The sequence below is a fragment of the Mchenga conophoros genome, linkage group LG3 (genome assembly GCF_057382185.1).
Source record: "Mchenga conophoros isolate Kocher_MC1m ecotype Shallow Benthic linkage group LG3, M_conophoros_male_GT1.1, whole genome shotgun sequence".
NCBI lineage: Eukaryota > Metazoa > Chordata > Actinopteri > Cichliformes > Cichlidae > Mchenga > Mchenga conophoros.
Genome location: NC_140528.1, coordinates 66,038,879 through 66,051,663, shown reverse-complemented (window position 1 = coordinate 66,051,663; position 12,785 = coordinate 66,038,879). Strand labels below are relative to the sequence as shown.

At 40.9% G+C, this 12,785-nt stretch overlaps 1 protein-coding gene across 1 annotated transcript; it reads left to right on the top strand.

The window, feature by feature from the left end:
- The first annotated feature begins 467 nt into the window (after positions 1-467).
- On the top strand, positions 468-10,895 carry sat2a.1 (spermidine/spermine N1-acetyltransferase family member 2a, tandem duplicate 1). The gene is made up of 6 exons (XM_085266801.1): positions 468-845; positions 1,136-1,187; positions 4,441-4,524; positions 5,563-5,664; positions 5,756-5,796; positions 5,967-10,895. Exons 1-6 carry the CDS (start codon positions 783-785, stop codon positions 6,132-6,134), a joined length of 510 nt encoding a protein of 169 aa, XP_085122927.1. The 5' UTR covers positions 468-782; the 3' UTR covers positions 6,135-10,895.
- The last annotated feature ends 1,890 nt before the right edge of the window (positions 10,896-12,785 follow it).

Here is a 12,785-nt window from a genome sequence, read left to right as displayed (position 1 = left end):
TTCGCCCTGCCGAGCTAAGTAAACAGTCTTCCAGCCAACCCAGGTGGCCTTGCGTAGGACAGGAAGAACAGTCAAAGCACAGTAAATGAGACATTGAGTCTCAAAGGAACTACCTGTACAAAATAAGGTTCAATAAAAAATAAATATTGTTCCTACATGATAATCAACCCAGTGCTTTTTGGCCACTTAAACCATCTGTATTTACCTGCCTTCTTGGAAGATCTCTTTATAAAAAGACACTTTTAATATCGATAAGACTTTTTAGCTGAATAAATAAACATGACTGGTGCTATTGTGTTGTTTGAGGCTCAAAATGATTTGATATGATTGACACGTTTCACAGATTAGTGAAAAGTCATTTACAACAGTTTAAATACGGGAAAACACTTCAAGGGGAACCGGTGTATGCTTTTTACGCTGGGGCCCCCTAGAGGATCCCTCTGGCCCCTGCAGGAGGCAGAGGAACACCAATAAAGCGAAAAGGATGCTGCTCTTGAAAGCATCCGGAAGCAATCTCTTAAACGACTGCAGCTAAAGCCTGTTAATGGACGTCCTCTAATCCTCGGGTGCACTTTCCAGTCCGCAAGAGGAGCTGACTCACTCCCCTGTCACCTCCTACCTGGAGGAGGGCGCTCTTTATTCAGTTTCCATCCTCCGTGGAGAGGCTGTGGCGTGCTGGTCCAGGCTAGACGAAGAGCTGGGTACTTCTCCAAGTGCTCGTCATCCGTGCTCCGACAGGCCGGAGCAGCACTGTGAGCATCACCGCATCACATCCACTCGACATGGACTTCTCCATACGCGCGGCCAACCTGGACGACTGCAAGGACATCGCGCGGATGATCATGGTGAGCGGACACGTGCACGTGCGCGCGTGCGGTCCAGCTGTGTGTATGACTCCGAGGACATTATTAAGTAGCCTGTAGTGGCTTACGTCAGCAGGGCTTTTCATAAACACGGTGTTGCTGTTATTATTAGATTAGTGAGATATTATCGGATGAACTGTGCTCGTCCTGCTCGTTAGTTTCAGGCTAATAAACTGCCTGTAAATGACATGTTTACTACCAGCTGAGCAACACTGATGTCTGGGATGTCCTAATAAATGATGGCAGCTGATGCTATTTTTGTTTATGTCCAGGAACTGGCAGAGTATGAGAAACTGGCAGAGCATGTGAAAGTGACCCAGAAAGGTAATGTATGTAGCGATGTCTCAAGTTTTTGCCTTGATTTTATCCGTAATGCTTAATAATGATTAAGAGTGTGTGGTTATTATAATGTAATTTATAAACGTGGACATAAATGTTTGGTCTTGCTTTATAGGCACATATATAATATCTTTAATCACAAATAAATTATTACATCGAGTAAAACCACGTTATTTGTTTTGGTATCATTTAGAAAGTCTGGGTAAATTAATTAAAGTTTTTAAAAGCAGCTTTATACACATACAGATTTGTGAGTGTGTTAATGGAGCTTTTATAACTACTTATGTCAGATCCATGTTTAATTCAGGCAGTTGTCATTAGTTCAGTATTTTGTGTCACCACATCTGTTGTGAGGACCATCTATACTTTACAAAGGATTTATAAATGCCTGAAAAGGGGAACTTCAAGACTCAGTCTTTGGGAACTTTACAACACAAAAAGTCAAAAGAACTTTTTATTCAAAAATGGGGCGACTGTGGCTCAAGAAGCAGAGTAGGTCACCTACTAATCGTAAGGTTGCTGGTTCAATCCCCACCTGCTCCAGTCTGCATGCTAATCAGTTGCTCTCTGATGCAGTGTGAATGCTGCAGAAAGCACTTACATAGAAAAGCAGTGCTTGTATGAATGGGTGAATGAGGCAAGTTGTATAAAAGTGCTTTGAGTGTTCAGTTAGAGTAGAAGTAAGAACCAGTCCATTTACCAACATTGCTCATTTAATATTTGCAGAACATCAAAATGTAAGTTGGACCACAGTCTGAGATTGTAGAAGAGAGAAAGAGACTTACTGAGAAGCGAGAGCCACAGGGTATTTTAAACTAAACATATTGAAGCTTCTTTTCATTTAAAACCAACATCAATAAGGTTATCACAAAGCAATAGTGAATATATCACAGAGCATCACAAACAAGTGTAAACACCATAAACAAAGCATCCATCATATTAATGTGTCAGAGTCCCCGGGCCATGGGCTCAGGGCTTTGTGTTCCTCTAAAGGTTTTTGTGTCTGTATTTAGTCTGGCTCCTTTTGTATATTACTATGATTAGTAGTCTTCCTTGAGTATTTTATTATATCCTTTGTAGTTTGTTTATATTTTAGTTGTCTTCTGGGCTTTGCATTATTGGGTTATCATCATTTGTGGTCCCTGTCTGTTCTCTAGTCATGTCTCCATGTCTGTCTACACTATGTTTGTGCTCCGTCTCTGCGGTTGTCTAGTCTCCCTGTTAGTTGCCTCAAATGAGTCTTGTCTCCTTAGTCGGTCATGTCTCTGTGTTTGTTTGCTTTTCTGCGGCAAGTCATTATGCCTTGAGTCTGGGTTTCTGTCTCTGTGTTTATGTTTCCTGTCTCATTTTGTCAATCTCTCATCCTGTTCAGTTTCACTTCCTTTGGTTCTTTAGATGGATTCTGTTCAGCTGTGTTCCACAGGTGTCTCCACTCCATCACTCTGCCCTTTGTCACCTCGTCCCTCATTCCCTCTTGCTGTATGTCCCGTACGTTCAGTGTCTTCTGGGTAGTTTCCTAGTTAGTAAACCAGCATCCTAGTATCTGCTTAGTTTGAGTTCTTTTGTATTTTTGATCCCTGTGAATCCAGCAATAAACCTAAATTTTGAGTTCAGTGTCACTTCTGAGTCCTAATCTTGCCAGCTACACAGCAACATATGACATAATTTGAGAATGCAGGAAAATGTTTTCTGTCTTTTAGAATTACTTCTGTTCATTCCTCAGGTTCAACTTTCCTCTCGTTTGCAGTTAGTTGTTGTCAGTTAGCTATCTTTAGTCAGAGAAGTGCTCCTGAATTAAACACATAAGTTGTCAGCTGCCGAGCCTGTAGAGGTCTATGTGTCCCCCCTTGGCTATAGCCCCCGAGATGAGCACTGACCACAACCAAACCAAGCCAGTCACACTGAACAATGTTACAGGCAGAAGAACATTCTCCTCAGCTTCAGCAGACTCTTTCACATCTGTCACATGTGCTCAGGGTGAACCTGCTCTCATCTGGGAAAAGCACAAGGTGCGAGTGGTGGACCTGCCAATACTGGTATTCTATGGCCAATGCCAAATAGAGGCCATTGAACCCTCAAGCCTTCCTTGTGAAGTCTGTTTGTGATTGTTTGGTGAGAAACATTCACATCGATTACCTGCTAAAGGTCATTGTGCTGCTCTGGCATCCTGTTCCACTTTGCACAAAGGAGCAGTTCCTGGTCCTACTGATGGGTTAAGGGCCTTCTATGGCCCTCTTTAGCTCTGCTAGAGTAACCGCCTGTCTCTTGGAGTCCATGCTCTTGAGACTGTGTTGGGAGACACAGCAAACCTTCTGGCAATGACATATATTGATGTGCCATCCTGGAGGAGTTGGGACTACTTGTGCCACCTTTGTAGGGACCAGGTATCGCCTCATGCTACCTGTAGTGACACTGACCCTAGCCAAAGGAAAAACTAGTGAAAAAATAGTCAGAAAACATGAGGAGGGAAAAATATCAGTGGTCTCCAGCTGTCAAACCATTCCTGCTTTTTTGGTTAATTGATTGGTTAATCAAATCTCTCAACTCTCTCTGATTGGTTACAAACTTTGACTCTCATTTCTCGCTCTCTTCAAATAGAGGTTCAAATTGTGTTCTTGGCCTTATAAAAGTTAGTTGGACATATCAAGCAGTGTAAATGTTGGAAAAAATCAATGTTATTATTTATTTAAAAAATAGTAAACAATCTTCTTCTGCAGCTGTAAAGTCAACAGTGTAACAAATAAGCCAATAAAAAAAGACATTTTGATTAATGCAGATTTCAGCTGCTTCAGGGGAACTCAGTTGTGGATGTGAAAACTACCAAAGGAAGTGCAATGAGAATAAATACACAGAGTATGTAATGTGGACTTTATCGTCCAGATGAAAAACTCTTCTAACCAAAAAATAAAGTTTCTGTATCAAGTATAGTTTGGTGTTCAGTTATATTTATCTAAGCCCAGTAGATTTTATCACACTATAATAAAGTATTTGTCTGTGAGCCATTTGTTTCTACCACCAGGTAACAGCTTTTCCCAGGAAGCTTCATTCTAAAATTAGGAACTATGGACCTTTGAGGAAAAACCATTGCACTGTATTTTCCAACAAAAGGTCAAGAACTGGTTTTAAAGCTCTCTCTTAGCTAAGATTACATTTTGATAAAAAGCCTCAAACTGTTAAATGCAAACTGAATTTCCCCTTGTGAAAACACCGTGTAACAGTATCTATAATTTCCTTTCAGACTTGGAGCAGGATGGCTTTTCCAAGAACCCGTTCTTTCACGGGATCATCGCTGAGGTGCCAGAACAGCACAAAACCAAAGAAGGTGATCATGTTACGCCCAGTTTTCTCACACACTGTTGCGATCTACTGTCTAACAGCTGTAACCCGGTTACTGACACAAACTTAAAACTGATGGGTGACGACCCGCTAACAGTAACAGAACCTTACCAACGGAGAGAGCGAGCAGGAGAAACAAAAAGGAAAACGCAGGAGTGAACTGTTGAGGTATATCAAGTAAAGCCAAAAGGTCAAAAACCAAGCTAACTGTAGACTCAATAGCAAGACTTCAGCACTATAAGATACAAAAAGCTAAACAAGTTTAACATTTTATATATTTCTGTATAATTACTTGTGTCGCACTAACTGGAAAACGGTAGCTACACTTAACACAAACATTAATTGCCATATAGCGTTCATTTACATCATCCTGCATATTTATTACTCATGTTACCTAATGTAGCAGCACACAGCACATGTACCCTCCCTCCTTAAACACTTCTTACATAACAAAGTTGAAGTGCTTTTCCTAAGAATGCAGTAATTAGAACATTATACGCTCTGCTGCCCAGCTGTGCTTTTTCCTTCCATGACACGGGCCTTTTTCCACACAGTCACCGCTGTCCACTATCTGAAGGCTTCAACTATCAGAGGCTATACTGAGAAGTAGCTACTTATGTCTTGGGTCTCATTAAAGTTGTGCTCCGCTCTCATCAGTGCTGCTTTGAGCTGCCTCCAAGGAACCAAAAACAAAAAAGAGAAGTAATAGTGGTTAAAATGACCTAACCAGCCTCACCACTGGGAAATGTGAGGTTTCATTTATAAAGATTGTTGCACATTAACTGTGAGCAGCACCACGACTCATATCACTTTTTTCACTGATGTGAGGGAAATGATACATATTTATGTGTTTACAGTGTAATGTAAAGCATTATGCTGTTAATAATCACTGTGCTAAATGTTCAGAGTCATTCACTCAGTGGGAAGGAGCACCAAAACGAATACACAAATTTCATGAATACTGAATTTTGCTTCTTCTAAATAACAGTTATTTTTACATGCTCAAACTGTTTTCTTCTTTCAGGGCACACAAAGATCGGCTATGCACTTTACTTCTATTCCTACAGCTCCTGGTCAGGCAGAGCCATTTATATGGAGGACCTGTATGTGATGCCTGAGTTCAGAGGTACAGTACAGCCTCTGAGAAGATGTCTCATCATCACTGTGTCCTTATATTTGCAGGAAATCTCAAGTAATGCACATGATCTGTCTTTCAGGGAAAGGTGTCGGTAAAGCACTAATGAGCAAGGTGGCACAGGTGAGTGAAACGTGAATAATGGAGAAGGTAAACCTTGAGCATTTTCCTGTTTTCAGTATTTGCAGGAAAATATGCTGAACAGTGTCTCAGAGGCAGCATGCAGAAACAGCTTCCATGCTACATCTACAGCAGTCATTCCTGTCTTCCTTCTTGTTTTTGCTCTCCTGTAGTTGGCTCTGGCTGCTGGTTGCCACCAGCTCAACTTCACCGTCTTGGACTGGAACAAACCATCGATGGACTTTTACCTCAGCCAGGGCAGCTTCGATATCACTGCTTCCATGGGCTACCACTGCATGCGCTGCGAGGGGGAGGCGCTGGAGCACCTGGCTCAACCTTAACCCAACCCTCATGACCTTTCGTGACCTTTGCAGCCATGAGGTCAGGCCACACACTGCAGGGATGGAGCACCACTCAGTGGCCTCTTTCCAAAACTTGACAAGCTGATTTTTATTGACTGTTTGCTAATCCCTGCCTTCCTTAACATTCTAACTTTAAAGCCATTTAGCAATGTGTTGCATATTAACTATAACATTTTTCACCATTTTTATGCAGCAAACGTCACCTACATGTTGGTAACTAGCCTTTACTTTACGGATCACTTAAAGTTGGTAGAAACACACCCCTACCACAGTATAATATTTAAGAGATATAACTTTTAAAATACCTGTCATTTTAATGGAGAGAGACAGAATACATATCACATAAGAGTTCTAAACGGAATTGCATATTTTCATTGACTGAAATAAGTATTTGATCCCCTACAACCCAGCCAGAATTCTGGCTCCCACAGATTGGCTGTGTGTGGCACACGGATTACAGTCAACCAATGAATTAATGATTCCACATTTCAGTCTCTCCACCACCATGGACAAGAACAAAGATCTGTCAAAGTCAATGTCAGGAACAAGATTGTAAGCTTGCACAGGAATGGGATGGGCTACAGGACCATCACAGATAGAAGACATAAAAGAACCATCAGTCAGCCTCAGCCTAGATCTCCATGCAAGGTCTTGCCTCATGAGCTGAGGATAATCATGAGACAGGTGGTAGACCAGTGCACTATTAAAGATCTGAAGGCAGTTGGGACCACAGTCACCAAAAACACCATTGCTAACACACTACTCTCTAATGGACTGAAATCTTACAACACTTGTAAAGTTCTTCTTTTCAAGAAGGCCTGACTTAAGTTTGTCAGCTGAATGATTCAGTGAAAGCTTGGGAGAAAGAAAATCAACTCAACCTGCCATGTTTGGAGGAAGAGAAATGCTGAGTATGACCCAAACACCACCATCCCCACAGTCAAGCACGGAGGTGGAAACATGCTACAGCTAAAGGTACAGGACCACTTCACTGTACCATGAAATCTTGGACAAGAACTTTGTTCTCTGAGTCAGAACACTGAAATGAGTCATGGATGGGTCTTCCAGCAAAAAACCCCAAAACCCACAAAGATAAAAGACCAGTGTTTCCCAACCTTTTGGAGCCACAGCACATATTTCACATTAGAAAAAGCACAGCAAACGCTACCAAACAAAAATGTCACGAAGAGCATATTGATCATTTTCCCATGCACACCAGGTATAGTGGAATTGGCTCATTTGTCCCCAGTATACCTCTTTCTTTTTTTTTGACCACTGCAAGGGCCGGAATCTTCTCCAGGACCCAGATCAAACTGACTACTTTTTCTTTTCAGATATTTATCTATTGCTATTGCGCGCTGCGTGGTCTCACAGCATGACTATCCGGTTGTTCAGTCTGACGTCACTAGCCGTGTCTGGGCCTAAACTCCGCTGCAGGTCCATATATCAAACGATCACTATGGCATTACTGAGAGTTGAAAAACTGTCTAAAGTCTTTCATCTTTAATAAAATGATCAGCGTTCTGCTCTACCAGGTGTAACAATTGAGTTTAACATCCAGGCATCGATTAAAACGGAATTTATGACATTTAACGGAGTTAGAAGTTAGCAGGGAGTTAGCTCGCTAGCTTCTATCTAAATACAATATAGCATGTCCTGACTGCAGGGTTTTGGAAACAAATTAAAACGTACAGCTTTCTTATCAATTCCAGCATAAATGAAGACAGAAAACTAAACAGCAGTGACGTTTGTAGGGTTACTGAAGTTTGGCTAGCTGGTATATAATGATGTGCTACGTGACCGCTAGCGACACAGCTATGTTAGCATAATATAAACAAGCTAACTTTTTTTCCACTCGATAAAAGTTAACGTGAGTGTTCTCGGTGGTCAGGAACAAATGTAATCGCATGGCAGGATGCTGTAAAAGGACCAAACTTCAGCCAGGACAACAACTGAGATAATCCATCCACAATACGAGGTTAGCCATTCATATACTGCTGCATGGGCTGGGCTGTAGTTACATCCTAAGGTTTTAAAAACTGAGCTTAAATAAATGATTAGCGGTAATAAAAGCCGAGGGAGGTCAACAGGGATCACTGACTGTTTTAGGAGCTTTTTGAGATCAAATAGAAGAAAATACATAACATTAAACATGTTAACAACACAAAAGCCATATTAAACGCAGACTACTTTAGGCCCGGAAGTAGGATTCGTCGTGTCATCACTGAACAACCGGATTATGTAATTTCTTCTTCGTCTTCTTCTGTTTTACTGGCAGTTGGCAACCCATTTAATTAGAGCAGGTAGTTGTACTGCCCTCTAGTGGAAGACAATGTAATTGTTCTGCCTGTTACTCAGGCTGATCGCTTAGAGTACTAATCAGGTGGAACCAGATAATTTTCCACAGCATGCATACCTATGTGCCGCGGCACAGTGGTTGGGAAACACTGGCCTAGACAATCTTCAAGCAGCAGATGGATGTTTGGGTGATATTTTGTCTCTCTCCATTAAAATGAAACTACCATCAAAGAGACTATTAATTTCTTTGGAAGGGAGCAAACTTACAATTCAGCAGGGGATCAAATATTTAGTTCCCCCACCATATATGAATAACATAAAATTAATTGTCTGATTTACACCAATATTACACATACTTCAGATGATGTTTTGCACAGTTAGTGCCTATAGAATAATGACACAATGCCTGAATTTCACTATAAACTTGTGAAACGTGAGGCTCTCTGGTCTTCTCCGGTACCTGTTGACGAGCACTGGAACAACTCTGTCTCTGCACTGTGGAGAAACTGGACAATCACTATGCCGGGCAGGGATTTAGCCAATGGTCATTTACTTTTATGTTGAAAAGAATATGCAGTGTCAAGTGTTGGAATGGGGAAGAAATGCGTGCAATACATTTAAAAAGTACAATACAGAGACACTGAAGCTGTTTTGTGTTTGTGTGACGTGTTAAGAATTGTGTGATAAATGATGAAACATTTAGACAACAGGGTGTGATACATGTGTATGTAGTGACATTTTAGACAACTTGTGACCTAAGGTATAAGATATGATCTGAATTTTGTTGGGGTTTTTTTGCACAAAGATCCTCAAAAATCTTATGCATCGCAACACTAAGACATATGTTCAGTGTACGACTGTTTTAAAGGTTTTTTGTATCGTATCCCTTTAAATTTACTCTAACGACAGCAACCAAAGAGTCAGTCACCTCTGCCTCTCGTCTTCCAGATGAGGAGCGCTGCGAAGCTGTTGTGAAGCACAGCGTTGGTATTTGCACTGTTTTCTTCTTTTTTCTAGCTGTTTATGTGTATTGAGGTCTTGTGATGAGAGTGTACACTAAAGGAATCAGCTGGACTCAGACTAAAACCTCCATCTTTGCAGCCAGACGTGCGGGACTGGTTTCAAAGACCTGGACGAAGCCTCGAGTCAAACAAAAACAATCCATCTGGTCGTATTTGAAAACTAAGAGAAAATCTTGGACTGGGCTCAGTGCACGTCTTTGAACCTGTCTCGCTAAAATGAAAGCGGCGTAATTCTGGTCTGCACTTCTGTTTTATATTCAGTCTCAATTTTTTTTCTCTCAGAGAGGGCTTCTTTCCAGCACTTTAATGAAAACAGGCTGAGCTGGGGGTTATATTTGGTTTGTTTTCTTTCTTTCTAAACAAGTAGAAACCGCTGACCGTTCTTTGTTACTTTTTGCAATTTGCATTTACAAAGTAATTCACTCTGGAATGCATGGTATTTTATTTTATTTAGTTAGTTCGCTATCCATCTTTGGGACATCGAAATATTGCATGTCTAATGTGCAAAATCTGCAGCCTAGCTCAGTTTTGCAAAGTAAATCTTTGTGCTGCTACAAAGTGCATTTCCACAAAAATCCACACAGAGTCCAAGGGATCACGAGGGGATCATTATGTCTTATCTGCAGCTTCCCATCAGAATTTCAGACCAAGTGCTATAAATTATTCGGTCTCAAACTGTTTTCCCAACATGGATTTCCCAAAGCACTTCAAAATCAAAGTTCAGCCCGTGTTCCTGTCAGTCACGACTGCAGTAAATCTCAGAAGAGACGCTTTGTGCATAAAACAGAGAGCAGCAGCTCACCAGTTTAATATTTTTTAAAATGTTTCCTCAGTTTTTAGTGTGTTGAATGTGTGTGTGTGATTACAACACTGTGTAATAGCAGAGGAGGCAACCGTGACGCATTCTCATTTCCACGGCTGTGCGGCCGTGTTATCCAGTGTACCATAAGAGCTCATATCAGTGTTCCCGGTGAGGTCGGTGTCTTTAATGTCCTCATATTTCCAATGTCGTCTGTGAAATTACCGAAAATAAAAGTTGTGTGGAAACCTTGTGAATTAAGGCTTTTCGGGGCATTTTCGACTTCATCCGCTGAGTTTTTAAAAAAGAGCTTCATGAGGTGCATAAATTCCCTCGGCTCACAGAGGAGCAGTAAATTCCTCAGCTGAAGTCAAAACACTGAAAAGAAAATCACCAAAAATGGATCCATAAGTTTTTCATCTGATATTCGAAGCCATGAAATTGCCACAAAAGGTAGATGCTTGAATTTTGGGTCATTTGCTGTGTGTAAAAACAAACAATGAATAAAACACTCAACATGTACGAGAGTCAGTGGTTTCATGCTGTGACTGTCTTGAAAACCAGAAACTGTCCACCTGTTGGTTTGATTAGAGTAATAAAATCTGTCAGAATTCAAGGTGACGTGCATGTGTAGCTGCGCATTTCTTCTTTAGTCTGTTTGTCTTTCTTTTATTAACATCAGACGTATAGATTTAATATTACTACAAAGTAGATGAGCTGTGCTATCCAGAGCTAAAACTTTAATGCAGCTCAATTTAGCCAATAGGGGGCGTACTGACATCACCCATTTTTAAAAATCCCAGTTTGGTGTCATTTTTTCTCCAACTATGCTCAATACATACTATGCAAAAGTCTTGATTTAGTCCTGATTTCTTTGTGTTTTACTTCCGAGCAGCCAGGCTTTGCAGACATTCTTTGAAGTGCTCTTGAGGAATAGTTCTCCAGGCTTTTTGAAGCTCTTTCAATGTTCTTCTTTGGCTGCTTTTTCACTCATTTTCAGTCCAGTCCTTGTATTTGGTCATCATCAGAGAAATGTTTGGTTTGTTTGTTAAGCCACAAGACAAACATATAAATCAGTCAAGACTAAAAAAAGGCTCTTTAACTCAGGGACTGAAGGGACGAACCACTGCTGTGTCAACACCAAACAGACAACTTAGCAAAGAACCAATTTTAAATTGTACTTTTAGGCACAAAAACACATAATTTGTTCCCATTTCTTTAGCTGAATCTATGAAAAATATCAAGGATAACAAAGTTTGACAGACACAAAATAACATGCCGATTCCCAAAGAGCCATTAGCCAAAAACTTAGCACATCTCTGCACGGTGTGCAGTGTGGCCTTAAAAACAGCTCATGAAAAAGATACAGTTATGAGGTACATTTAGATTTTTATCCACCATGCAATACTGGAAAGCATCTGAGCATGACCCAAACATACTGCCAAAGCAATAAAACACACAGTGGGACACTATCAGCCATGGATTGGCCTCCCCAGAGCCAGACGTCAACATCATAGAAGCAGTGTGGGATCATCTTGACAGAGAACAGAGTTCAGACTGTGTTGAAGAATAAAGATGTTGTAACAAATGTTGACTTTCAAGATCGCTGCAAGCGACCAAACTCTGTCTTTGACTTTTTACACAGTTTGGAATACTTTAGCCTCCACATAAATATACAGACCTCTGCTATATTTAACAGGACATGCACAGATCAAAGTACAAGTACCTGCTGCTAATAAGCCATGAAAAGCTAAAACAGAAAAGTCCACTGGTAGTTATTCAATTTAACTGCCTCAAGGCGCTGCAGCTCACATTGTTCTATTCGCCATGTGAGGACGAGTCACATTTCTGTGGAGTTTTAACCATGAGTAGTGCTAAGCAGGGGTATTTCTCAGTCCCTGTTTGGTGACTCTCCCACGCATCCCATCCACAGTAGCTGTCATAAGGCAGGGTACACTCTGGACAGTTCATCACATGACTCTGATACATACACTTGTGAAATGGAGACGTTCCATGTTTTTGAATCATATTCAACATTTCATCTTCTTCGATACAGTGCCTGCAAATAAACGTGATATACTAGGATGCAAACAAAAAAATATATATTTATCAATAGATGTAACATTTGCATAATCGTCCACAGCGCTTGGCATCTGCTTGCTGAAATGTTAGACCGTCCTTCCGTGCAGTACATTTAAGGGTTTTCTTTCATTCCTGCAAGTGGGCCTTTGCGGATTTGCTGCGTGCTCCTGATCAACATTCACTCTGAATCAATGACTGCAAACTCACCAAAGTTTGAAGCAAGAAACCCCAAATGAAAACATTTCCACCGCTATGCTTTACAGATGGTTCTTCTCCTGAAAAGCCACATTGGGTCCAAACAAGTCTACTGCTCCTGTGGCCAAACAGCTCTGTCTTTCATTGGGCTGCCCAGAGCATGTTATTCCAAAAGTCTCTGTGTTCACCTATATGTTCACTGGAAAACTGTAGATTTATTCTAATCTTTTTGGG